General features: G+C 53.0%; 1 protein-coding gene across 1 annotated transcript; it reads left to right on the forward strand.

Moving 5' to 3' along the window:
* Positions 1-2,109: 2,109 nt before the first annotated feature.
* LOC149272880 (neurobeachin-like protein 2) lies at positions 2,110-27,955 on the forward strand. The gene is made up of 47 exons (XM_089506645.1): positions 2,110-2,350; positions 2,877-2,983; positions 5,924-6,007; positions 6,505-6,603; positions 6,951-7,522; positions 7,928-8,060; positions 8,519-8,638; positions 9,045-9,366; positions 9,628-9,710; positions 10,377-10,469; positions 10,605-10,807; positions 11,151-11,280; positions 11,873-12,032; positions 12,235-12,337; positions 12,552-12,705; positions 12,922-13,080; positions 13,619-13,778; positions 14,139-14,227; positions 14,418-15,146; positions 15,237-15,415; positions 15,838-15,997; positions 16,404-16,541; positions 17,000-17,305; positions 17,443-17,592; positions 18,407-18,564; positions 18,713-18,837; positions 18,959-19,079; positions 19,376-19,533; positions 19,732-19,865; positions 20,270-20,377; positions 20,647-20,742; positions 21,254-21,378; positions 21,558-21,698; positions 22,082-22,212; positions 22,321-22,430; positions 22,691-22,808; positions 23,067-23,164; positions 23,583-23,699; positions 23,880-23,969; positions 24,259-24,368; positions 25,630-25,802; positions 26,112-26,206; positions 26,336-26,452; positions 26,866-27,027; positions 27,202-27,350; positions 27,500-27,635; positions 27,854-27,955. The coding sequence occupies exons 1-47, from the start codon at positions 2,110-2,112 to the stop codon at positions 27,953-27,955; spliced, it is 7,548 nt and encodes a 2,515-aa protein (XP_089362771.1).
* The last annotated feature ends 37 nt before the right edge of the window (positions 27,956-27,992 follow it).

A 27,992-nucleotide genomic window follows, 5' to 3' on the forward strand; every position in this document is an offset into this window, starting at 1 on the left:
GTTTATTTTGTTTTCTTTCTAGTTAAAGAGCCCTGCCCCCGAGGAGCCTCCAGAGATACACTCCTTGACCCAGACGGTAGCAGTCTATGCCTTGCACCTGTGCGAATGCCTGTTTGACCCTTATCAGACATGGAGGAGACAGCTAGGGGGGTGAGTAATGTTTGGAAGTCTGGCTTTAACACATTGTTTGCCGGGAGTCTGTCTGTCTGGTTTCTCTCCATCCTGCCCGTCTAGGGTTTTTTTTTTAGTTTCTGTCCCTCTATACATAGTTACCCTTTTACCCTCCTCACACTGTCCCCGTCTCCCCTCTCCATGCCTCTTTCCTGTCTTGCCCACTACCTCTGCAGCATTTAACCCTTTTATGTGTTGTTTTTGCTCTCTGCACCCCCTCCCATAGGAACATTTATTGCCCCAAAACTCCCAGGATGTTCGTTTATACAATAATTATGTGGTCGCTTGTTAATACGTTACAGGTAACTCTGGACAGGTAGATGCTTTTACCGGTCAAACCGAAAGAAAAAGACAAACGTTCAGGATATTAAGGAAGTTTTACTTTACTGAGAGGGGGTAGATAAGTGGAACAGCCTCCCAGCAGAAGTGGTAGAGGGTAATACAGTGAGGGTATTAAACATGCATGGGATAGACATACGGCTCCTGAATCAATGACGAGACCAACGACTGAATAAGGTTTGAGATGTTACAGCAGGAGAAACGGGAGACTAGACGGGGGCCGCATGGGGCCGATCTGATGGAATAATCTAGATCGCTGTCTGCCCCGGATAAGATTGGGTTCTTACACAGAGCTTTATTGGTCTCCTTGTAGGGAAATCGTGAGCGCAAAAGAGAAAAGTAAATACAAGTTTGCACCTGCGCAGCTGCCGCCGGAATTCTGCACCTTTCTTCAAGGTAACATTTTTGGGTCAAATAAAATCATTTCAAATATTTAGGACCAAACAGCCCAGTGCTGTGCATTTCCAACTCCAACGCCCATCAAATGTTAGCCTGGGCGTGTCATGCAAATCCCGCCCACGTTTCTCAGTGCATGCGGCATCAGAATCCCATTGGTCAGCCCGAGCAGGAAGTTGTAAGCCACTTCCTGTTATCTCCCTCCCATCAGCCCGGGCAGGAAGTTGGAAGCCGCTTCCTGTTCTCTCCCCGCGTTGTTTTAGCGGACGGCGCAGGAGCCTCTAGCGCTAGAGATTGTTTCCGGCCGCGCAGGTCCCTCCGTAACGCTATTATCACAGATACCTGCGTTTGGTTAGAATCTCCCCCTTTAATATGTTTTTAAGGAGCTGATAATCTTTCTATGCTGATGGCAGAGATGATAAATGGTGGCCCTTGGATGTGCGTCTGCGGGGCCCCTCGCTGTCCTCGCCCCGTGATATAATATCCTCCGCGGGATTCACCTGTTTCTCTCCGCAGAAGCTTTCCGCGATGGCGGCCGTCTCCCCGAGCAGGTCCAGCTGCGACTCGTTCACCTGTGCGGTGCGATCATCGCCGGGTCTAAGGTGAGGGGGCCGGGGGGTCACATTAATGCCGGGGGGTGGGGGGTGTTATGTTTCTCCTCACATTAAATACTTTCCAGGATTAGGAGAATAACCGCTCGCTGGTGCTGCGCAGGGTAAAGTGCTGAGCATACTGTTAGCTCTGCATTAGTGAAACCGCCCGACAGCTACATACTCAGGGGGCAAATACGCTCTGCGATGGGGGAGAATTTGCTCTTTGCGTTTCACCCCGGGGGGTTTAGTGAATAGACGCCTAATATAGCCGGTTCAAGGGCGCGCTGCTGTCAGTGTACGTCGTGTAGCTGTGTACTGTTTGTGTTGTTATATGGGCCGGGGCCCCTGTGCCCTCTGATGGTGCTTTATCTGGGGTCCAATGCGTTTCCAACCCTCAGTACACTAACAGACCTTTCCAGATCAGCAGCGGCCCCCGCCGGCCCCCCGTGAGTCTCTCCGGAAATCAATATAATTATTATGGTTATTGTTAGTGTTGTTGTTGTTAGTATTTTTGTTGTTGTTGTTGTGTTACTTTGTATAACGTTGATTTCCTGTGTTGTTGAAGCCCAACGCGCTCCTCCTCATCACGCCGGCGTCGGTGGAGGTCCTCATGCTGGTCCTGCAGAGCTGGTGCGCGGCCCCCGGGGGCCGGAACCTGCGCATCCTGCAGCTGACGCTGGAGTGTCTGATCGCCGTGATCCACGTCCTGCACGGCAGCCCCAGCCAGCGGCGGGTCGACATCCGCACCGTCCTCGACAGCTACTTCAAGGTCCTCAACTGCGACCGGCCGCCGGCGGCATCGGAGTCGCACTGGGAGGAGGGTCTTCTCACCCTGCGCGTCAGCATGCTCCGTACGTCCCCCCTTATCAATACCTTCACTCGCCCCGCGGCTCGCTCTCCACGATCACCTCGTAGGATAATGGGTTACAGGAATCGCATGCGCTGCCAGGTGCTCCCCGAGGGCCCGTCAGGAGGGGCTAAAAAAAACCGCATGAACTTTAATTGTTTTAAAGTTAGACAGCAGAATTTATTCTTTCCCCAAAATTCCCGCTGATTTTCTATATGAAATAAAAAAAACAAAAAAAACAATTAGTCCCAAATTTTAGAAAATTCCAAGAAATGTTGCCGGGGTTTTTATCGGATTTAACAGAAAATGTGAATTTAAAAACAAAAGTAATTGTGGTGCAATCGCCATAGCAACCACTTAAATGATCGCCCCCCCATATATTTATTCTTGCGCATGCATGCTCGCTTGCTCAGGATTATAACCTGTGTGTTCTCTGAAGTCCCGTGTTTCATCGCTTGCCCTGCCATGCCGCCTGAAGAGGAGCCTGACGAGTCCTGTGCCGGGACTAACGCTCTCCCCTTCTCCGTTAGGGGCCATTCCTGAAATGCTGAGCTGCCCTGACAGACCCGTCTTACAAGCCGTATTCCTCAGCAACAACTGCTTTGAGCACATCATTCGCCTCGTTCAGAACAGTCAGGTGAGTGCGGCCGCGTCTGTGTTAGAGAGTAAGCTCTGCGGGTTCAGTAGGCTGCGTGTTCTTATGTCCTTTGCAAAAATAAATAAATAAATAAAAGTCTTAAGTCAGCGATTGCTTTACCTGCCGAGCAATAATAAAGCAGGATATGGAGTCGCTTGTAGCTTCCAAGGCCTCAGAGGTCCCTTTTTCAGATGTATCACTTTTTCAAGTTACTTATTGTTCTGATATATTGATACAGACAGGAGAGGCTCACAAGAGCTTACAATCTAGTTAATTATTTTATATTAGTAGCCCCCCTCTGGGAACAGATTGTTATCAAGACCCCAAAATAGACGGGATGTTTTCTCTTTTTTGCCATAATTTAATACTGGAAACCCAGCGGTTCTCGCGCATGTACCGTCCGGTTACGTTGGGGGAAATTTCACACTTTTTGGTCCGTTTTGTTTTCCGAGCCGCATCCGTGCCGCAGCTTTGCCGTATCTCAGACGCACCGTCCAGCTGTGCCGCGTCATTAACCCTTTGTGTTCCTCGCCGTGTGGCTGATGTGACCTTTCTAACCCCTCCTGCCCCCGCAGCTTTACCTGGGCAGCCGCTGCCGGAGGGATCTCGCCACTCAGCTGCTCACCGAGCTCGATATCGGGAAGGTATACCGTGGCGTGTGCTGCTGTGACGTGGCTTTCCTTGTCCTGCTTCCTGTAAAGCGAAATGCGTGGTGTCAGCAGTGGGTCCCGGCGGCTTGTCGGATAGACACAGGTGGTCCTGCCGTATAAGCCGGACCCCCGGCGATCTCTCTGAGCTCCCCCCCGGCAGATCCTGCACATGGCAGTCCCGGCTCATAACAGAAATCTAACCTCTTACTCCTGTAGTCAGATCCTGGTCCTCACTACTCATGTGAGGTTAAATGCCCTCGGTTGATGATATCAGCGCGCATGCGCGTCCGGCATAGCATGTGCTGCTGCCGGATCTCCCCGCTGGCACCGACGCGCTTCCGCCATGGCGCTTGTAGAGGGTTTGGGGTGGTCTTTCTGCTGTATATTTTGGGTGGATTTTGGCTGATGATCGTATTGGGGCCTTGGAGCGAGATTAGCGTTGATTTGCATGCCTGGCCGATCCGGCCCTCGCTGTGTTTGGTGCAGATGGTGCTCTCCTTTCTCGCCGTTTAAATTATTTTGCATGCGAAAGGAAGTGTTTAAAAAAAAAACAACTAAAAAAACCTCGCGGCGACAATTCCCACGTTTATCGAACCAAATCTTCAATGAAATGATTCTTTTTTTTATTTTTTTCAGGTTTATTTGGGTTCCCCCCCCCCAGATAACGGGACTGTGAGGGACGGTATCCGCTTATAACCCTCTCTGCCCCAAACATCTCACAAACCTCTGTAGAATAATAACGGTTTCTATAATAAATGTGTTTTTTGGGGGGGGGGATATTTAAAAAAAGCCATTCTAATGCAAAGTAGTAAAAGCGGATCAGTTAACAGAACTGGTTGCCATAGTGATAAGACAGCGTTTAAAATTTCCCAACACAGCTTCCTTTTTGTAGTTTTCCTCGTGTTTTGGACTCGTTTCCCGGTGAAGGTCTGAGTGATCCTCTGTGCTGCGCCGCGGAGTACGTTGGCGCTATGTAATGATAATAATTAGCTTTTTGGAATAAAATATAACGTTTAAGTGGAATCTCTCCCGTCGAGCTCCCTTTGAGCCGGTAGTTCTGGGGCAGTTGCTGGCCCCCGTCTCCCGGGGGGGTCCGCGTTCTTTGTTCTGCGGAGACGTTATGACATCATCGCACGTGCGAATCTTGATGCAGCAGATGGGGGATCCCTCGAGGACGGTCCCCGCGGCGCTGCGGATAATCAGACGTCTAGGATTAAAGATACGATGTATGAAAAGCAGAATCCTGCCCCCCGAGGGGTAATTAGAAGGGGTGGCAGATGCCAAAATACCCCCCGTTACTCGATTTCCCTCGTTTATAATTAGGGTCCTTGGTACCAGGAATTCTACCGCTTACCAAATGATTCAGTATACGGAATACTCGATATTGTTTTATATAGCGCCATCGTATTCCGCAGCGCTGTACAATGGATAGAATGTCTGTAAATAACTTTTTATCAGCGAAGAATTAAGCGAGGAAAGGAGGCGTCGTCATTTGGATAATCGCGTCCGCTGGTTCACCTTCTATGGAAACAGAATAATATTGTGGTCTGGCTCGGTGGAAGAAGGCGCCCTGTAAACTGTATAATCTGCGAGCAGAGGATTTGGGATAATAAAATATTCTGGTGCCAAAAAATCACACAAAAGAGGAGCAAAAATCTCCTGCTCCCTGCCAGCTTTCAGGGCACCGAAGTCTCTTCATGTTTTTATTGAACGGAGGACGTTCGCAGCCGAGCTGTCCTGTTATCGGTCATCAAAGTAACTAAAAACATTCTACACCCCCCCCGGGGGTCGCAGGGTGAAGGAAAGGGGGGCAGGGCTCTTCTGGCCGCATAGTCCTTCCCCTCAGTCCCTGGGGTTGTCATTGCAGTCCTCTGGCGCCCCTCAGTGGTGGGCTTCGGCTATCCTTATGGCCACAGTTGTTGATTAATGTATCTTTATAAACGTTAGAACAAGAGGCCGTAATCTACGAGAGGCTCGGAGGCTTAGATTTAACGTAAGGAAGTCTTACTTTACCCATAGGATGGTAGATAAGTGGAACAGCCTCCCAGCCGAAGTGGTAGCGATGTGTAAGCAAACCTCGGCGTAATGCAGATCGTTGGCATTGCTGACCTGAAGGCGGCGGAGTTGCTGGCCTTGGTGGCGGGGCTGCCCTGTTCATGTCTGGCTGTAAGAGGGCCGATCTGGCCCCCGTGCATGGCTGTTTTAATTTGGGTCGCTTGGTGATGGTATCCATCTTTGCCGTCCAGAGACTTAACCATTTGTGGCCCGTTAACTCTTTCCCCTCATTCAGGTGCTTGACAGCGACTCGGACTCCATCACGGTGAACGCCATCAGCGTCCTGACTTCCATCATGAGGAATTCCCCGTCCGCCAAGGTAGGCGCTGCGTCCCGGTTTATTTATCAATGACGCTGTATCTGCCCCCCGTCCCGGTTTATTTATCGGTTACGCTGTATCTGCCCCCCCCCCGTCCGGGTTTATCTATCGGTTACGCTGTATCTGCCCCGATATAGAGGGTTCCATAACTGGAAATATTTTAATGCGAAAGGAACTGTAATTTACCCAGCACGGGGGAAGACATTTCCCTTGACTCTCGTTGAGTTGAGCATTTCCTGTGCTGGACATTAAACAGGAAGTAGGGACACCGGTGCCCACGGAAACTGCTCCCCCCCAGTGCTGGAAAACAGGACATTTAAATGTAAAATATTTTTGAATTTTTTTTATGAGAAATAACTGGTTTTAGTTTATATTCTAGGAACTTAATTTTTTTAACGACAGTTATAGCCTGAAACTGAGTGAAATTTTACACTTTGATCATTTTTTTTCCTCGGAATTATACGTTTATTTCTGTTTTTCTGTTTTGTCCCCCGAAGGAAGTATTCAAAGAGCGGATCGGATATTCTCACCTCTTCGAAGTCCTGAAGAGCCGATGCCGACCCTCCAAACGCCTCCTCCAGGAGCTCCTGAACATGGTGACGCCGTTTTAACTCCGTCCTCAAGCCCTAGAATGTGTTTTCTGAAACAAGAATGCAAAATTCCTTCCAATTTTCCCCAAAAATGTGCCAAAAAAAAAAAAGTAGGGCAATCAATAGAGACAGAAAAGGTTGTGCTGATTGGAGCGGCCTCGCCGTTTATACACTTTTTGAAAATGTATATAGATTTTTTGGGGTTTTGGAGACGTTTTTTTTTCCCCGTAGTGGAGAAAATTAACCCATTCCTTCTACGCTGGGATCTTCTAGCAGACGGCGCGTGAACGCGAGACGCGCTGCTCTTTTGTTTCTTTTTGTTTTTATTAAGTGCCCTTTTTTGTTGCCCGCAGGCCGTGGAAGCCGCCCATGACTCGGGTTCTGTCCAGGCGATCCAGAATGAGCAGCCGCTCCTCATGTTGGTCCAGTGGATCCCTGAGCTGGCGCCGCGGGATCTCCAGATCCTGGTGTCCGAGTGGCTGAAGTTCACCTGTAACTCGTCGCTCCGGAACCGGGTGACCTGTGTCCAGGCCGGGATGGTCGGCCATCTCCTCGCCGCTCTCCAGAACCAGACGGCGTTGGATGAGAAGTGCGCGGAGAATCTGATTTACCTTCTGCAGGTTCTGGGCCGGCTGTCCATCAGGCCCACCGAGCTGAAGCGCCTCGTTAAGCTGCTCAGGACCGACGGGAACTGCGCCCATCCGTACGCCACTCAGGTCATCCGCGCGCTGTCTGCCATGGCCAGGATGGACGGGCCGGAGAGGGCTCTGCAGTATTTTGATCTGACGCCCAGCATGTCTGGTATTATGGTACCCGCCATGCAGAGGTGGCCAGGAGCCGGCTTCGCGTTCCACGCCTGGGTTTGTCTGAATGAAGACGTGAAGGACGAGCTGATTACCGGACGGAAGCGCAAGCAGCTGTACAGGTAACGAAACCCGGGGCGAGCGTCGCCTTCATCACCGAACCGCCTCGTCTTATCTATAAGATAGAAAGGACTTCATCAGCATCGCCGTAAAGCAGCAGCTCGGTGCGGTGTTTGAGTCGGGAAAGTCACCCAAAATATCACATGACTGACAGCGACGGCGGCTCCAGGACTGCAGATAAAGGGGGTTTATTGGGGCAAAATGAGATAAAACCAGGTTTTTCCTATTACTGTGTAAAATGCTGGTTCTGCCACAGGCTGCCACTGATCTCCGCTCCCGTGAGATAAAGTGGTTACTTGTGATCACGTGGCGGCGTATTGCCGTATACCGCATCCTCCCGCTGATCCCGCTAACCCCGTGAATGTTTAGCAGATCGGCCCCTCCGGCTCACCGCGCTTTCTGTTCAGTTTCTTCTCAGGCAGCGGCACCGGCTTCGAGGCGTTCTTCACCATGGACGGGATGCTCGTGGTCGCCGTCTGCACCAAGAAGGAATACATGACGGTGGCGCTTCCCGAGATACACTTCAACGACGCCCTGTGGGTGAGTGCCGGCCGCAGCGGGGGGCAGAACGCGTGCCCCCGAGCCACCCCTCGTACATACCCTGGCATCGAGCAACCAGACAGCCTGTAATGATTATGGGGCAAATAATATAATATATTGCAAAATAAATAAACAAAGAAGATTTTGGTTTAACGTCTGGAAAACGAGAAATGTTTATATTTTATGTCAATGTAATGAATTTCTGTCGTTTTATCCAAATCCTCTTTTTTTTTTTTTTTTTTTTTTTTTTTTCTGGACCGCCCACAAATAAATGTTTTTTAAAGGTTAATAAACCAGATATCTATATAATAGAAACATAACTCCCTGTTCTCAGGGTCTGCGGGATTATTCCTCCCCAATCTCTCTCCTGTTAAGTTGTTAAGGGCCGCCGTTAGCGATGGTTGGGAAGGGTCTTCCTCGCGTCTCTAAGCGCGCACTGTGGTTTTGTGGTTTGGCAGCACTGCGTGGACATCGTTCACGTGGCCGGACGGAGGCCTTTTGGGCAGAATATGGTGAATATTTATACCGACGGTGAGCTGAGGAAAGTGGCCCAGCTGCGCTTCCCATCCTTAAACGAGGTACGCGTCCTGCGCAAGCGATTCCGATTTCCCAGGATGCCGCGGGGCGCGTGAGATGCTCTCCGGCAGCCTGGAGAAGGGTTTGCATGACGGCACCGGATCACCAGGGAATCTGGTCGCTCTGCGGCTCCTTTTGCCGGGGATCTACTGTGATGATGTAGGATGACCGCCGCTCCCTGCCAGGGGGCTCGGCCAGAATAGGGCCACCTTTTTATTATTTATTATTATTATTATTATTATTATTATTTTGGGTTTATTTACTAAACTGGTAATTTTTAATCTCATGAGTTCCCCGACGTCGCTCTGAATGCGCGCTGAAGGCGAGGGGAGGCGACGTTCATCTCTCCTGCAAACTCCTGGTTTAGTGAATACGCCCCTACGATAAGTTTTTGCTTCTCCTCGGCAGTCCTTCACGTCCTGCTGCATCGGCTCCGCCGGCCACCGCACGACCACCACGGTCTTCACGTCCCCGTCGCACGCCCCGGACCTCGCCTTCGCCTCGCACTCCGCTCTCAGCCGCTCCCAGTCCTTCCCCGCCACGGCCGCCGGGCCCGGGTGGGGGATCTTGGGAGGGCCGAGTCCTCGGGAAGGGCTGGTGTCCACCATAGCGGCTGGGAGCCAAGACATAGAGTGGGGGACGCCGACATCACTGGAGGGCCACCTCGGCACCGTGTCCATCTTTCACGACTCTCTACAGCCGGCTCAGGTGAAGGCGCTCTTTGCGGCCGGTAAGTCGCGCATCTAATCTCTTATTATTATTATTATTATTGGGATTCGTCTCGTGTGATAATAGTCTTTACTAGAACAAGAGGCCGGAATCTAACGCTAGAGAGCCAGAGACTGAGATGGAAAAGAAGGATTTTTTTTTTTAATGAATGGGTGGTAGCTAAGTGGAACAGCCTCCCAGCAGAAGTGGGAGAGAGTAATACGGTGCGGGAATTTACCAGCGTCGATCCATATTTCTGCTAAACTTCAGCTTCTTCCGTTAGGACCCAACCTGGTGTCTCCATTCAAGCTGGACGGGGAACTCCATGAGCTGAACACCAAACTCATGCTCTTCTATACCCCGCAGGTGAGTCCGCTCGCCCCGCCGCTCTTCTATACCCCGCAGGTGAGTCCGCTCGCCCCGCCGCTCTTCTATACCCCGCAGGTGAGTCCGCTCGCCCCGCTGCCCTTCTATACCCCGCAGGTGAGTCCGCTCCCCCGCCGCTCTTCTATACCCCGCAGGTGAGTCCGCTCGCCCCGCCGCTCTTCTATACCCCGCAGGTGAGTCCGCTCGCCCCGCCGCCCTTCTATACCCCGCGGGTGAGTCCGCTCGCCCCGCCGCCCTTCTATACCCCGCAGGTGAGTCCGCTCCCCCCGCCGCTCTTCTATACCCCGCAGGTGAGTCCGCTCGCCCCGCCGCTCTTCTATACCCCGCAGGTGAGTCCGCTCGCCCCGCCGCCCTTCTATACCCCGCGGGTGAGTCCGCTCGCCCCGCCGCCCTTCCTCCTACCCACTCATCTGATCTAAAATCCACGAGGACTCCGGTTCCTGTTCTGTCAGCCTTGTGGTCGGCTCTCTGTAACAGATACAAAGTATCTCTCGGGGGGGGGGCAGGGGTTCAGTTTATTGGGGTGAAAGTTTATGATCGCAAATTTTTTGGGGGGATTTTTTTCCTTTATTTTCTGTGGATTTGTGTTTTTTTGCCGGGATTTGTTCTTTTTCACAATTCTTCATTATGGGGATTTCTTTTTAGGCTTCAAAAAATAACATCTGCCTGGACCTTTCCCCGAGCCGCTCCCTGGACGGCCGCCTGACGGGACACCGGGTCGTCACCTGGGACGTGAAGGTATTTTCCTTGGCTCTCGTAGTGCATATGCTCGGCCCCTACGTCACAGTCTGTACTCCCCGCGTAGAGATTAAAATAAGCCGCATGTATGTATTAAACCCGCCTTTATGTTTTCTGCATGTTTTTCCTCCCCAGGATGTGGTCAATTGTATAGGGGGGATGGGCGCGCTGCTCCCTCTGCTTCAGCAGGTGGCACAGCAGACGGTCGAAGCCTCCGGTGCCCAGGAGACGCACGACTTAGTCGGCCCGGAACTGACGTCCTCGCGAAACGCGCAGGGAATGCAGCTTCCTCTGGGGAAATCCTCCGGTAATTTATATTTGTTGTGGGGTAGGAAAGGGTTACTCTCAGCGTATGGAACATGAGTTGGGACCCCTGGGGCAGCTCTCCGGGGTCTCATCAGAACCTCGGACTGATACCCTTAACGTTTACTCTGGGGGGGTAACTATTACTTGGCTCCTGGCATCACCCCCCCCCCCCGGGTTCCTCCGTTAGTGTGTGCGCCGTGGCCTGTGTTGGCGCAACGCGGGGGAACTGATTAAATACGGATGTGGGTCGAGGAAGCATCGGGATTCTCCTTTGACGTGGGGGGCTCTAGGCTACGCAAGCATTTACCCCCCACATTGTTGAGGGTTTTTGTGACCGTATTCTCCGAAATATTTGCCCCCTCCCTGCGCAGAAAGCCGGTTGGAGAGGAACGGGGTGGCCGCCTTCCTGCTGATGGTAAAAAACTTCATCCAGAACCATCCGGTCAACCACGAGAGTCTCCTTCAGTGCCACGGGCCGGCCATCATCGGAGCGCTGCTGCAGAAAGTGAGAAAACGGCCCGTCCGTCACCCACCTCCTCGCCGAGTCTTGCACCAGTTATACAACCATAAGAGCGATGAGTAAAGATGAGGCTTGCGCATGATGCGGACGAGCAACACATTAGCGCCTGCGCCGCAGCACAACGCACCGATCTGCATTGTCAACCCTTACGCATACGCAGCCAGTGTGATGACATCATCGCACACGCATCTGAACTGCCATGCAGGTGTGATGTCATGAGCTGTCACGTGTGGAAACGTGTTGCATGTCTTCCTGCACCATATAAAGGTGCGTCCCGCTTAGTGCTCAGGCAGCAGATGGCCGTCTTCGCTGTGAAAACTGTAAATACGCGTAAAGTTATTCGAACGTGCGGTGGGGGCCCGTCAGGTAGAGGGTTAACCCTTTCAGGTCACGCAACTTCTCCCCGAAGGGCTAAGTAACCTTGTAGCACCCGCCCCCCATCTCTGGCCGAGACGTCCGTATCTCCCGGCTGCCGATGGGCTCCTGGGGGCCGGGCCCCGTGGTCTGTAGGAGGCAGGCTAGCCGTCAGCCCCCCTAGAAGCCCCGGTTGGTTTTAATTGGTTCCTTTCTCCCCCAGGTGTCTCCGCTCACCCTGGACATGAACGTCCTGATGGCCTCTCAGATGCTGATGGACCAGATGGCGTCCGAAGGTCCCGGTCTCCTCCTCCACCATCTCTACCAGCATCTTCTCTTCGACTTCCGCATCTGGAGCAGCAGCGACTTCGCCGTCAGGCTCGGTATGTCTGCTGCAGAAAGAGTCTGACTCCCGGCAGAGGCCGTTTCCGATCTGCCCGTCCTCCCTGCTCATGTGCCCTCTCCTGGCACGGAAGGGGTTATCGATGCCCCCATTGTTTTGTTATAGGATGGCCCCCTTGCCGTTGTGTCTGTTTGGGGTCTCTGCTGGCTCGCCGCGGGTTAACGGGGTCTTCTTCCTCTCAGGTCACATTCAGTATCTCTCCTCCATCATGAAGGATCACAAGCAAAGGATTCGTAAGAAATACGGCGCTCAGTACGTCCTGGACTCGCTGCGCAGGCATTACGGGTGAGTCCGCAGGGTCACCTCTCCCCGGGGGCCGCTAGGGACACGTCTGCGCATGTGGTCTGCCCGCAGGCAGCGATCACCCAGGGGTATAAAGGGGGCAGGTTTAGTGAATAAATCCCTAGTCTCACTCGGTACCCGCGAGCCGCGCCGTAAAGTCTCGTTGCCCCCGCTGCGGCCGCCGCTCTAAGCTCGGGTCGGGGATTTGCCTCCGCAGGGCTCAGAAAGAAGAGCAGATGACGGCCGACAACGTGAAGACGGTCCAGATGTCGCTGTTCGGCCTCGTTAAGGATTTCCTCTCGAAGAACCCGTGCGCCGAGGACCTTCACGCCGTCCTGAACTACGCGGCGTCCGTGAGCGACGAGGAGCAGGTACGCTGCGGCCCCCGCCACTAATCAGCCGGCGTCTCCTTTCTGATTGGCTGCTGGTCTGGGGTGTATTTTGGGGAAAGCAGCCGACCCTTGTGATGCCTTTTTAGTGGCCGACAATCTTTAAATAAGAAGCGCTTTACAGACCTTAGAGGTCTCCTCGTCAGAATTCCCCAAATCCGGCTGTTGTGTGATCTGTGATGCTTTGGGCCGCGGCAGGTCTGCGGGATCTTGGAGGTGCTTCACGGTCTGCTGAAGAGTAACGCCGGCCACGAGCATCTCTATGCCTTCCTCGCGGAGACCGGCAACGTGGACGTCTTCTTCTCGCTGCTGGTCCAGAAGAAATACTCCGACCAAGTCAGAGAGAGAGTGTTCAGGGTTGGTATTGGGATTTTGGCCGACTGATGGGTGCCGGGCATCTCGGGGGGGGGGCAGGGACTGATGGGTGCCGGGCATCCCGGGGGGGGCAGGGACTGATGGGTGCCGGGCATCCCGGGGGGGGCAGGGACTGATGGGTGCCGGGCATCTCGGCGGGGCAGGGACTGATGGGTGGCGGGCACCCTGGGAGGCAGGGACTGATGGGGGGTGGGGACTGATGGGGGCGGGCACCCTGGGGGGCAGGGACTGATGGGTGCCGGGCATCTCGGGGACCAGGACTGATGGGTGGAGGGCTCTCTGGGAGGCGGGAACTGATGGGGGGTGGGGACTGATGGGGGCGGGCACCCTGGGGGGCAGGGACTGATGGGTGCCGGGCATCTCGGGGGGGCAGGGACTGATGGGTGGCGGGCACCCTGGGAGGCGGGAACTGATGGGGGTGGGGACTGATGGGGGCGGGCACCCTGGGGGCAGAGGGACTGGTGGGGGGCGGGGACTGGTGATGGCTGATGAATCGCGACGATCTGCCTGACCGTTTCAGGTTCTGTACAAGCTGGTGAAGAACGAGAAGGTCAGTGACCGGATCAAGCACCGCCTGAAGCTGAAGGAAATCGGGTATCAGGGGCTGATCTCCTTCCTGAGCGACGTCCCGGTGACCATGCTGCTGATCCGCTGCCTGTCAGAGCAGGTCCTCGGTTCAGGTACAGATCACCGGCGTCGGAGTCTCGCGTTTGGGGAGATTTATGGCTCCCGGCCAGCGATTCCCTTTCACGAGATGCCAGGCATGGAATCTTCTGTGTCGTCTCGTCACTAAACCACCCTTTGCGTGCGATAAGCCCGGCCGAACTACCCGCTCCCGATTCGGTGTGGCTTCCATCTGGTTTTTCGGTAAATCTGATTTTTGGTACAAGAGAAGAAAAATAATATAATTTATGCCTTTCCCGGGGTGCTGTAAGTCATGTTACCGTTCCGTGTCGCGTTCTTTGTCGGGTTTCTGGGCAGCCATCGCTCCCGAGCGTTTCCGTCGTCAGACCGTAACCCGTCCTTTTCCGTTCCTTCAGACCCGTCGCCCAACTACATAGACCTCCTGTCCGTGGTTTATCTGTCGCACCGGGCAGAGCTGCCGGTCAAGCTGGACGTCTGCAGGAAGGTTAGTGACCCCAGAAGCTGACGCTCTGATGTTCCAAAGCTTTCTTTCGATGTCTCCCTCAGGGGTGGGAGCCGTCTGCTAAGCTGTCAGTGGCAGCCGTGTTACTTTGTATGTTCTTTACGGTGAGGGGGGATTAATAAAGGGGGCCGCGGATGCTGAACGATGTCGGCTCCTCTCGTCTCTCCTGCAGCTCTTCCACTTGATCTATTCCCAACACGACATCGTGCGTCACCTGGCCAGACAGACCGGCTGGCAGGACATTCTCACCAAACTCTACATGAAGGAGTCCTACGAGTCCCGGCCGAGGAGTTTAAGCAGCCCGGTGTACGGGGGTAACTTTGGCCGGCTGAAGAGCATGGGGGGCAGTAAAGATGAGGAGTCTGGAGCCGGGAAGGATGTGTCGTGCGGCCCCCGTGGGCCGGTGGAGAGTCCGGACGCGTACCCCGTGTTCCCCTCCGGCTTCGAGGCTTCCGACCAAGACCTCTCCGAAGGCTTTTCCGACCTCTCCTTGTCTCCGGCTGCCAAAGAGAAGCCGTTCCCTGCTTATAACTTCAAGTCCTTCGACTCCTCGGACCGAGCCAGCCGCTCCTCCTCCAACATCGCCGACGTTCCCGGCTCGGAGGACACCGGCTGCGGTGACGGGCTTCCCTTCGATGGCGTCTACCAGCCGCTCTCCCCCTTCTCCATGTCCCCGTTCGACCTCCATCTGGAACTAGGGAGCGCCAGCTCCGCGGCCACCATAGAAAGCGGCAACCAGACCCCGGTCAGCCAGCCCGGCACACCGTCTCCGCTCGAGACGTTCAAACCCTTCCCCGGCATGCGTGCGCGGAAGAGCTCCAGCCTGTCCAACGTTCTCGACGAGAGCAGCTACCAAGAAACCCTGCCCAGCGACACGACCTCCAACACCAGTAACCCCCAGGTAAGGGCCGACCGCATTGACTACCATCTCTACCTGGCCCCACTGCTTCCTTCTGTTACCCGCGTCCGCCGTCTGTCTTCTCATTTATAGCAAACCCCGGAGGAGGAACTCTGCAACCTTCTGACCAACATCATCTTCTCGGTGACCTGGAGAGGCGTGGAGGGCCAGGAGGACGCCGCGTGGAAGGAGCGGGGGCAAGTCTTCTCCGTCCTGACCAAGCTCGGCTCGGCTTGCGAGCTGGTGAGACCCCCCGACGAAATCAAACGGAGGTGAGTGTTTCATGAGATGCCCCCTCGGCACGACCAGCCAACCAAAAACCGCTTCGTTATTATAAACGAGGACTAATAAAGTTTGTTTAAAATGTTTATCAGCATTAAAGATGTTTCATTAAATACAATTTATTAGTTTTCCTCGTTACTCCCCGCGATGGGAAACACAGGGTTAAACATACCGGGCACCGGCTTTTGACCTTCTGGCACGAGGGGGCAAATATGTGGTGGGGAGCTGGCTGATAGCCCCCCGGACTTACCCCTCACGGCCGGTGCGCGGACTCTGCCCCCCCACCCCCTCATTGCGTTTTCCGGCTCGGGCGTGTTTTATTTTTTAACGTTTTAGGTAAATGACTGAATTTTGTAGAAAGTCCCTGGATTTGGGGGATTTTAGTAGCCGGTAATCCCTGTTTTTCTGTAAGCCTCCTGGAGATGATGCTGGAATCGGCGTACTCCGACCTCAAGGACTCCGCGGCCTCCGCTTTGCCCGTCCTCACCCAGCATGCGCTGAAGCTGCTGCGTCTGCTGCAGGATTTCCTCTTCTCCGAAGGAGACAGCAATGAAAGCCTCTGGAGCGAGAAGGTGCGCGGCCGGGTGTATCATCCACGCTTCAACTACAACTCCTCCATCCGGCCCCCGTCTAGTCGCCAGTTTCTCCTGCTGTCTATCCCATGCATGTTTAATCCCCTCATTGTACTACCACTTCTGCTGGGCGGCTGCTCCACTTATTTCCCAGCCTCTCGGCTTAATAAAATATTTTTAGAATATTTTTGTTAGCGGCAGAAATAGCATTCTGTTCCGATACTTTATACAGCTAGATTTGTCGGTTTACAGTAAGAATACCCTAAGAGTTGGGAGGTTGATGCATGGAACGGCTGCACAGCAGGTGCGGTAGATGCCACGTTGCTGTTATTAGCCGTGGTGCCCCTGTTTATGGCTCCGGGGGGTTGTGCACAGTTATCTCTAACAGCTTTTGTGGCCGCTGCAGATTTTCGAGGGCGTCAGTAACCTGTTAGACAAGCTGGCCGTCTGGTACCATCTGGTGAACGGAACGTCCGACCTGAAGGAGATGGCGCAGATTGGCCTGAGAATCATCACGGGGTTCATCAAACTAGAAGACAGACACGTGAGTGAACGCCGCGTGTGCGATACGTGACGGACGGTCACGCCATTAGGGTTGGTCCCCCGACCTCCTACTGTACCTGACCACTTTCACACACACATACATGCAATCACATACACATACATGCAATCACATACACATACATGCAATCACACACACATACATGCAATCACATACACATACATGCAATCACACACACATACATGCAATCACATACACATACATGCAATCACACACACATACATGCAGTGACATACACACAGTTATATATACACACGCATACAGTCACACAGTCGTATTTACACACAATCACATCGTCGCACATACAGTCACTGGGGAAAAAAAGAGAAGAGCTTTTATGTTCAATTAGCAGTAGAAATCTGCAGGCTTCAGACCCCCGTGACCTCCGGTTGCCCCGTGACCTCCGGTTGCCCCGTGACGCGCCGTTTCTTCTCGTTCAGATGCACTCGTCGGCCTACGTGAAGCTCCACAGTCTCCTTCAGAACGTCGGCGCGCTGAAGAAGGACGAGGCCTGTTTCCTGCTGGGGAAGCTCGAAGCTCCTCTGATGTCCTCCCTGGAGGCCAAGACAGAGACGTTCTCCTGGCTCGTGCCCGTCATGCGCACGCTGATGGACCGATGCTTCGACTCCCTGGAGCTTCAGCGGCACCTGCCCTCCCTGCCGCCAACCAACGGCAGCCCGACCTTCTACGAGGACTTCCAGCGGTTCCTCGACACCCCGGAGTGGAGGTCCTTCATCGACAAGCATGTAAGAAGCCGTCGCCCTCTGTATCCGTCGTGACCGTGATGTTTTTGGCGGCCCGTGATGTTTTAGTTGAGTGTGAGTAACGGTTAGCGCGGCTCGTAGCCTGCGATCGCGTCCTCACCGGCCTCCCGTCTCCTCAGGTCCTGCCGACGATGGAACAATTCGAGAAGGAGATATTCGGGAAGAGTCACGATCAGATGTCGTCCTTCTGGAACTCCTGCTACGACGCGCTGATGAGCAGCTCCCTGAGGAGGGAGAGCGAGAAGGGGGAGAGCAGGACCAAGTTTCAGGTTAGTCGCAGGCAGAGATGGGCATCGGGGGCACTCTGGGCACACTTTCTGTAGCAGCTGTCCTAAAGCAGTACCCCAGGAGGCGATATACAGTATAACCACGCGGCGGGTACTGGTGGCTTTTGGAGGTCTTTTTCCAAACCTGATTATAAGATGACCCCCCCCCCCCCCAAATGTTAATAATTAAAAAAAAAAAAAGAAATTCTGAATATAAGACGACCCTATAGGAAAAAAGTTTCACCATAAATATTAATTCATGTCAACTATTCTTCATATTTAATAAAAACTGATTGAGAAAAATGCATTTAGTTTTTATTTCCTTTTATCTGCCACCCTGCACCCCAGAAATGCCTAATACCCCCTATATTCCACTCTGCCTCCCTTATATTTCTTTTAACCCCCTATATGCCACTCTGCATCCAGAAAGCCCTTATACCCCCCTGATATGCCACTCGTGCAGCCGGTGAAGGTCTGTGCGATGCTGCTTCTGCCGGCACTTCCGCCGGGGCTTCTGCGAGTGAGCAAGGGAAGGTCATGTGACGCCGGTGCTCCGTCATAGAAGCCCTGGCATAAGTGCCAGTTGCAGCGGAGGTTGTCCACCCATCTCACAGACCTCCACCGGCTGCTGGAGAGGAGGATCCGGGTCCCTGCAGCGCTGTGGGGGATCCGGGTCCTTTTCTTGTAGTTAGACCTCCATTTTCTCGGAAAAAACCTTGCGCACTTACGATATATATATATATATCTGTTTTAGTAATTCTGTCGTGTGAATTACCCCTCCTTCTAGTAAAATTCCTTTGAATTCCCCTCCCGGCAGGATCTGGTGCTGGAGCCGGTGTTGAGAAGAGTCCGGGCTGAGAATTTGCGCTATAACAGTGTCTTGAAGCAGATCGTCAGCCATCATAATGCGGTCCTGAGACAGTGGAAGTGTCTGCAGCGCCTGCTGACCTGCCCCCGAGGAGCCTGGGCTGACCGGTGAGTGCTTGGGGGGCGGGGCTAAGAGGCATAAGTGCTGGTTATACTGCCTGCAGGTTAAAGAGGGTGGTTACAGGCACCTGGTCGGCTTGGAATGTAGGTCTGAACGTGAGTTTTCCGCAGGCTGAGTTTCTTTCTGTGTCGGTAGAAACCCCGCGGAGGTGAAGTGGAAGTTGTCCAGCGCAGAGACCTACTCCAGGATGAGGCTGAAGCTGGTTCCGAATTACATGTTTGACCCTCATGCGGAAGCCAGCGCTCTGCGAGATAATCTCGGTAAGGGGGGAAGGCTTTGTGGAGTGCACTCGTTTCCCGTTTTGAGGGTGCGTGCTGGTGTTGTTTTTAGACAGGGGGGTCCCCTGTGTTGTTGGATCTGCTGAAGTTAAATGTTTTCCAGGGACCGAGCATACGCAGAATATGGCCGACGCTTTCCCCCTCGCCGTGGCCAGGGAAGCAAAAGTCAACGAGCTGGAGGACGACCAGCTGGGGGACGAGGATCTGATGTTCTTGCAGAACTCGTACCAGTAAGTGACAGCGCGGGCTCCGGCCCGTTTCACGCCCTCACGGACTGCCCTGTCTGCTCAGTGATCCGCTGGGGGCTTCCAGGATTACCTAAAAGTTGCTTTTGTAAATGGGTGAATCTTTAGGTGTTCTATCTTTTATTTACATATTTATATAATAAACTACTTATAACATGCGCGTTTACTATAAGCACCGGGGGATACGGGTTTTAACGTATAGGAAGTAAAAAATAGAACGTATACAATATATATCTAATGTATTCTATACGTTATAACGTATATCCCTCTCTCAGCACGGAGTCCGAGGAGCAGAACCAGAGGGAGAAGCTGGTGATCTCGGAGGACTGCGAGTTGATCACTATAGTAGCCGTGATCCCCGGCCGGCTGGAGGTCACCACGCAGCACGTCTACTTCTACGACCTGAGCACCGACAAGGAGGAGACGGATGAAGGTAATGGGGGTCCGACCGCAGCCTCCCAGTAACGATGCCCCAGCTGGGCCGCAGGCGGACGGCTCTGGGGGTTTGAGCCCTTCGGATCCCAGGGGCTGGTCGGTAAACGGTGTTCTCCGCCGTGTTGGGGACCCGCTCTGCTCCGGGCTCCGCGTGTTGGAGGCGAGCTCCTCGAACGTCGCCGTCTTGTCTCCGCAGGGATCGGTTATGACTTCAAGCGCCCGCTGTCCCAGCTGCGCGAGGTCCACCTCCGGCGATACAACCTGCGCAGGTCGGCCTTGGAATTCTTCTTCATCGATCAGGCGAATTACTTCGTCAACTTCAAGAAAAAGGTGATTCTCTCCTCTCTGTAAAAACCCAAACTCCTGCTAAACCGCTGCTTTACTGAAACATGAAGGGTTAACGGTATAAATGGCACCCGCTGGTGCGGTAAGAAAATAAACTTTCCTCTGTTTAATCACAAAAAACTTTCAATAATCACCAATTTCTATGGCAACGACCCATCGATACCTGCTTTTATGAGAATTTAGCATTCCCTGAAAAATGATATTTTACATAAATATTAGGCATAAAAAAGGTTTTTTGGGGGTTGGCACAAGCTCTCCAGGTGAAAATAGCTGTGTTTAGTGAGCAACTGGACCCCGTGCCGCCCTGTTGCCCCTTGTCCACGGACCCCGTGCAGCCCTGTTGCCCCCTGTCCACGGACCCCGTGCAGCCCTGTGGTGTGTTGTTTCAGGTCCGGAATAAGGTGTACTCCCGAATTCTCGGCTTGCACCCCCCCAGCCAGTCTCTGTACGGGAGCCGGTCCCCCCAGGAGCTCCTGCAAGACTCCGGATTAACCCAGGTACTGGAATTCATGGACTGTTTAACCCCTTGTTACCCTGATACCCCCTCTGTAGTTCAGTGCATTAGTACCCAGGGGGGGATAGCAGCCGGCTTACTGACTGTGAATGCTCTTGGGACACGCATGCCTTGTGTTTGTTGACGTGTTACACGCAGCTGCTTGGCTCTATTTGTGGCCGTCGTGCATTAGGCTGCGCGGCTGCGGCGCTCGGTCGCAGGGATCGTCGCCTCTCGGCTTCCTTGACTCTCGGGCTTCCGTTTGTCTTCCAGAAATGGGTGTTCAGAGAAATTTCCAACTTCGAGTATCTCATGCAGCTGAACACCATAGCGGGGAGGACTTACAACGACCTGTCGCAGTACCCTGTGGTGAGTGGTGCGGGGGGGGGGGGCAAGCTTCACTTTTAGACCCCTTTTACTGCCAGACAATCTTACATTGGACAAAAAAACCAAGAAGATATAATCTGCAATAGGTTTATGGGCCGCTTTCTGCGCGTTTTATTGTCCAATTTTAATAAAATCCGTGTAATTCATTTTTCCATGGAAAACACATCGATTAGGCCAATTACGCCTGGTAGATGATAAATGGTTAATATACCCACCCTGTCTATGGTGACTCCACTTGCCCCATGGACTCCTGGTTATACCTCCTGCGCCCTTTGGTTGGCCGAGCCCCCCCCACGCGCCCCCTTTGGTTGGCTGAGCCCCCCCCACGCGCCCCCTTTGGTTGGCCGAGCCCCCCCCGCGCGCCCCCTTTGGTTGGCCGAGCCCCCCGCGCGCGCCCTTTGGTTGGCCGAGCCCCCCCCGCGCGCGCCCTTTGGTTGGCCGAGCCACCCGCGCGCACCGTTTGGCTCTGATTTATTTCTCTTTGGTGTCCCAGTTCCCGTGGATCTTGCGCGATTACGTCTCCGAGACGCTGGACTTGAATAACCACGAGGTTTTCCGCGATCTTTCCAAGCCCATCGGAGTGGTGAACGAGAGACACGCCAGGGAGGTGAAGGAGAAGTAAGTGTCAGCGAGTCGGTTCCTCTGAGCCATGTGCCTGCGCGGTCAGCCATGAGCTGCTGCCGTCTAAGCATCTGATCCTGAGATTTGGGTCCCGACGGTCAGAATTGCTGTTGGAGGGCGTTAAATACCGTATGAGACGCGCGCCGTGTGTGACGGAGTCCTTTCCCCCCCATCAGGTACGAGAGCTTTGAGGACCCCACGGGCACCGTGGACAAATTTCATTACGGCACCCACTACTCCAACGCGGCCGGCGTCATGCATTACATGATCCGCACGGAGCCCTTCACCACCCTGCACATCCAGCTGCAGAGCGGCCGGTGAGTCTCTGGGGGATTATATATTCTATAATAATAGAATTATTTTTAATATTTAATATATTTTATAATTTTATATATAAAATATTCTATAATATGATAGCTTTACTAATATCTTTAATATATATCATATATATCATATATATATATATATATATATATATATCATAATAATATAATCATTCATATAGTATTGTATATATTTCTGAATATCTTACTATATATCATATCTTTATTCTATAATATATACATAATAATCAGTAATATAAAGTGTTAATATATATATATTTACGAATAACTTTAATGTATATGATAAAGTATCTTTAATAATATATAATAACATAGTATCTTTATTTAGTAATTAATCCCCTGTTAACCCTTTCCAGGTTTGACTGCTCGGACCGGCAGTTTCATTCCATACCGGCCGCCTGGCAGGCACGCATGGAGAACCCCGTGGATGTGAAAGAGTTAATACCAGAATTCTTCTATTTCCCGGAGTTTCTGGAGAATGCGAACGGTAAGAAGCGCGTGTAAATACCGCCCCCCCCCCCCCCCCCGGACATGCGCGCCCCCTTTTTGTTTCGTGTTGACGCGGCGGAAACTGAAACAGACCTTCTGGCTTCAGGCTTCGATTTGGGCTGCCTGCAGATGTCCAACGGGAAGGTGGCCGACGTGGTTTTGCCGAGATGGGCCTCGTCGCGGGAGGACTTCGTCTACAAGCACAGGAAAGCGCTGGTATGGATCAAAAGGGTCGCTGGTTGTGTGATCGCGGGGGGCTACTGCCCCGGGGGGGGGGTGTAGTGCAACTCCCAGAATTCTGGGTTTGCTGTCCGTGAACAGCGGGGGGGTTCCCATATTCCTCTATGAGGTGGGTTATAAACTACAACTCCCATGACCCTTTGCCAGCCGGGGAGAAGACCTAGACGTATAAGATGCTTCCTTCGGTGCTGCTGTTCCACTGACCCGCCGCCGCCGCTGCGTCTTTGTTCTTGCAGGAATCGGAGTTCGTCTCGGCTCATCTGCACGAGTGGATAGATTTAATATTCGGCTACAAGCAGAGGGGCCCGGCGGCCGTCGAGGCTCTCAACGTCTTTTATTACTGCACCTACGAGGGTAAGAGCGGGACGCCGCGCACGCTGCGCTCTAATCCGACAGGCTGTCTCTTTGTGCCCGGTCCTCGCAATCTCCCGTAAGCGGTCCGATGTGACGCGGAGGAGCGGATGGGGACCTCCCGTAATCCCCCCCCGGGTGCTGACTGCGGTTTAGTCCACCCGGTGGACTCCTCGCTCGTTTCTCCCGGTTCCAGCTTTCCAGCGGTCTGTTCGGTTCCCGGAATTCTCTCATTTGCGCTCTTGCTTGTGCTCGTTGCAGGAGTAGTGGATCTGGACGCCATCGCGGATGAAACGGAGAGGAAGGCGTTGGAGGGAATCATCAGTAATTTTGGGCAGACCCCCTGCCAACTTCTCAAGGTATCAGAATTCCGAGGGTGGGCTCTGTGCGTCTGTAACGGGCGCTTACGGCTCTGGATTATTGGTGCCGGTTATACAACATGCCTGAGACGGGGGGCGGGTCGAGAGAGAGACGGGGGGGCGAGAGAGAGAGAGATGGGGGCGACGGGGGCGGGGGAGACATTTAAATCCATAAAGGGATAAAGGACGGGAGGGAATTTATTTCAAAGGAGGAGAAAAATTACAACAAGAGAGCGGAATCCAATGCTAGAGAGTCAGAGACTGAGATGGGATGGAAGTTTTACTTTACTGAGAGGGTGGTAGATAAGTGAAACAGCCTCCCAGCAGAAGTGGTAGAGGGTATTAAACATGCATGGGGCAGACATCCGGCTCCTGAATCTAAGACTCAATGCAGTTGTTTTGTTGTTTTTTTTTGAAGGAGCCGCATCCGGCGCGTTTGACCGCAGAACACGCGGCGCGCAGGCTGTCCCGCTTGGACACTTTTTCACCCAACGTGTTTGAGAATCTCACGGAGCTGAAATCGTTCTTTGCGGAGGTAAAAGTCTCTGCGGAGACCCCGGCGCCCCCCCGATGATACCGCGTCCGGGACCCCAATCCAGCTACAGACGGGGATGTTAATAACCCCTCCATGCACAGAGAGAGTGCGGGGGGCCGGGGAGGGCCGAAGGGGGCTTTCCTTGTATCTCTAAATGTTTTTTTGTTTTGTGACACGCAGGGTATGATGGAGGGGGTCCCTCTGGTGCTGGCGACTGTCCCCAAAAATCAAGCCCACTCGTTCATGACCCAGGGGTCTCCGGATGTGCTGGTGAGTGAATGGGGGGTAACTCGAAGGGGTATTTCTTAGCAGGGTGGCGGATCTGTATGGTTCGACCCCCGGCAGGCTGTGCCTTTCGTATCGTTGGGGGGAAATGAGCAAAGACCAGGGCTGCCTTTTCTCCGTGGGGGGGTTGGTTGGGGGGCAGCAAAGTGAATCCAAACTCTGTATTTTCCCCCTGTCTTGAGTAAGGGGTGTTTTTCGTTGGTTTCGGCCTCCAGGAGCCGGCTGCTGTCTCAACTACTTACTCAGAGCTAAACAGATACATTTAACCCTTCAGGTCACTGTCAGTGCAAACGGACTCCTGGGATCCCACGGCTGGCTGTCTTACGACAGGAACATCTCCAACTACTTCAGCTTCACCAAAGACCCCACTGTCTCCAACGTCAAGTGAGCGCGTTTGCCGTGAGGTTTTGTTGGGGGGCAGCAGCTGTCGCCCCTCTGTCAATATTTCCCCCAAATAAACCCCCTTTATCTGCAGACCTGGAGCCGCCGTTGCTGTCAGTCATGTGATATTTTGGGTGACTTTCCCAGCTCAAACACCGCACTGAGCTGATGCTTTACGGCGATGCTAATGAAGTCCGTTCCTCCATAGACTTTCATTAGTCAGAGAGTCCGGCTGGGTGATTAAGACTGAGTCATTCTATTCTAGTGTTTAGTAGATCGGGGGTCAGATAACAGAGCGAGAATCATACAAACGGCTGATATGCAGCTGCCTGAAAACATTTATATTATGGGGCAAAAACTACAAATGGGGTAAAAAAGAAAACAACAATATTTAAAAAATAAACATGTTGAGGGATCGGCCTTCAGTACATATCGAGTGTATATAGAGTGTATAGTGTGTATATAGTGTGTATATAGAGTGTATAGTGTGTGTATATAGTGTGTATATAGAGTGTATATAGTGTGTATATAGAGTGTATAGTGTGTGTATAGAGTGTATAGTGTGTGTATATAGTGTGTATATAGAGTGTATATAGAGTATATAGCGTGTATAGAGTGTATAGTGTGTGTATATAGTGTGTATATAGAGTGTATAGTGTGTATATAGTGTGTATATAGAGTGTATAGTGTGTGTATAGAGTGTATAGTGTGTGTATAGAGTGTATAGTGTGTGTATATAGTGTGTATATAGAGTGTATATAGAGTATATAGCGTGTATAGAGTGTATAGTGTGTGTATATAGTGTGTATATAGAGTGTATAGTGTGTATATAGTGTGTATATAGAGTGTATAGTGTGTGTATAGAGTGTATAGTGTGTGTATAGAGTGTATAGTGTGTGTATAGAGTGTATAGTGTGTGTATATAGTGTGTATATAGAGTGTATAGTGTGTGTATAGTGAGTGTATATAGTGTGTATATAGAGTGTATAGTGTGTGTATATAGTGTGTATATAGAGTGTATAGTGTGTGTATAGTGAGTGTATATAGTGTGTATATAGAGTGTATAGTGTGTGTATAGAGTATAGAATATGAATATATATTGAAGTTTTGAGGACCCGGTTGGTTCCCGTTGGCTGAATGTGAAGAAGCCGCCCTGTTAAAACACAGTGGTTGTAGACGGCGAGGCGGCTGCGCATGATATCCGAGGCTCCTCTCTAGCGGAGGTTTCTATGAACTCTTCTACGTTTTCGGTTGTCCCTTCCAGGACTCAGCGGTTCCTTTCCGGCCCTTTTGCCCTCGGCGCCGAGCTGTCTTCCAGAACCTTGGTTGTGTCTCACGATGCGAAGTTGCTGTTCAGCGGCGGACATTGGGACAACAGCCTCCGCGTCACGTCTCTGAGCAGAGGGAAGGTCGTCGGTCACATGACCCGGCACATCGGTAATCATTCCCGCGCTCACTGTAATCCTTCGAGGTCTCAGCGTCTGCACGATTATTCCTCCCCTGTTAACCTCTCTCTCCCCTAGTAAGCTGCTGATTGGTTCAGGCAGGCTTTGTAAGGGTTGGGAGGAGAAAGCCTCGGGTCAGGAAGCTGATCAGATAATTCTGGCTCTGCCACCGGCTGCCACCAAGCCAGATATTTCTCCAACAATTCCAAGTCGCAAGCTGCAGTCATGGGGGGGGGGTCTCTCATCCGCCGTGACGTCATAGAAGGGTCTCGGTGCTCTTACCCCGTGTGTCTGCTTGCAGATGTCGTGACGTGTCTGGCCCTGGACCTCTGTGGCATCTACCTCATGTCTGGCTCGCGGGACACGACCTGCATGGTGTGGCAGGTTCTCCAGCAGGTGAGAAGCCGTTTCCGGACCTGGCCTTGTAGATATGAGCAGCCCCCCCCGTCTGTTGCGCTCGGGGGCCGCTTTCTGTCTCGCGCTTCACCTCTCGGTAATCTGGATCTCTCCCGATTTCTCGCGCAGGGAGGGATTTCTTGGAATCTGTCCCCGAATCCTGTGCAGGTCCTCTACGGCCACGACGACGAGGTCACCAGCGTGGCGATCAGCACCGAGTTGGACATGGCCGTGTCGGGATCCAAGGTGAGCGCCGCGGCGCTACTTCCGTGTTCAGAGCACGCCGACGCGGGGGCTTCGATGCGTTTTACTGCAGGCCAATCGGTGCAGGCGTTCTTTAGTTATTGGAGACTTCTGTGTCGTGACTCCTCCCCCCGGCTGCCTCCACTGGAAGCAGGAAGTGTACCTCAGTATGCCGCTGGCACATGTTCAACTTCCTGGTTCCTGTCTACGCTCCCTGCGGACAGAGGAGGCAGCTGGGGAGGCTTTAGATGAGACAGAAGTCCTACCTTCTAGTGCCAATAACCAAAGTAAAATGCGTTGGCGTCTGTGCCAAATACCGAAGCTGTTCCGGCCCCCGCGGGGTAAGTGTCGGGGTGACGGCTCCTCCGTCTCCTGTTTTGGTTTTTTTAAGCTCTCCCTTTTTGCTCCGTTCGTAGGACGGAACGATCATCGTGCACACCGTTCGGCGGGGGCAGTTCATGAGGTGTATAAAGCCCCCGTGCGAAAGTACATTGCCCCTGACCGTGTCGCACCTCGCGGTGGGATTCGAAGGACAGATCATCTTCCAGAGCATAATCGAAGGAAGGACTTCTCTCAAGGTCAGAGCATAAACGCTTATTCCTCCCCACAGCTCTGGTTGTAAAATGTGTAGAGAAATAGCACTTTGTTTCGCGTGCGGCTGTCCGTTTCTGAGGTGACTTAGACTCTACCTGAGCTGGGGGTCCGCGCTCCTGCGCGATCTGCGCCCTCTCACGCCGTGTCTCCTCCACCAGGATAAGTTCGCTCTGCACCTGTTCTCGGTGAACGGCAAACACCTGTCCTCGGTGGCTCTGGACGAGCAGGTGACGGCGATGTGCGTGACGCAGGACTTCGTGGTTCTGGGTACGATGCAGTGTTCCCTGCAGATCCGAGACCTCCAGAGGTAGGTCCCCCCCCCCCGGGCTCTGTATAATGTATAGAAGCAGAGCGTCTCTCAGCAGACGGATTTAACCGTTTAGTTGCTAATGAGTCCTTCTATTAATGATCGTGAATAACATCAATAAGGTAATAAAGCTTTTGTTCTGCCACCAGTTTGGCCCCCGCTGCCCCCCCGTTACCCATGAAGGTCCCCGTGCACTGCGTGTCCGTGACCAAGGAGAACAGCCACGTGTTGGTGGGCTTGGAAGACGGGAAGCTGATTGTGGTGGGAGCCGGACAACCCCTGGAGGTTTGTGATTTCTCAGCGCCGGGGAGTCTGTCCCCCCATAGGCCGCGTGGGGTCTTCTCCCCGTCTTCTCCCGCCGTTGCCGGTTCATCTTGCGTTCTCGGCCGTTTGTGTAGAGCCTCTTGGTTTCGCTTCGCTGCATGTTCCGGGGTTCTCTGTCCGCCGTTATCGTGTGACTGGTCGCCGTGGTTACGTTGGACGCTGTCTTTACTTTTTTTCAGGTGAAGACCGGCCAGTTCAAGCGCAAGCTCTGGGGCTCCACCAGGCGGATCTCGCAGGTGTCATCCGGGGAGACGGAATACAAAGCCGGGGAGACCAAGTGACGTCCGCCGTATCGGCGACATGATTGTAGGGACCCCG

Source organism: Sceloporus occidentalis, unplaced genomic scaffold (genome assembly GCF_023333645.1).
Source record: "Sceloporus occidentalis isolate IW3139 unplaced genomic scaffold, rSceOcc1.0.p SCAF_404, whole genome shotgun sequence".
Classification (NCBI taxonomy): domain Eukaryota; kingdom Metazoa; phylum Chordata; class Lepidosauria; order Squamata; family Phrynosomatidae; genus Sceloporus; species Sceloporus occidentalis.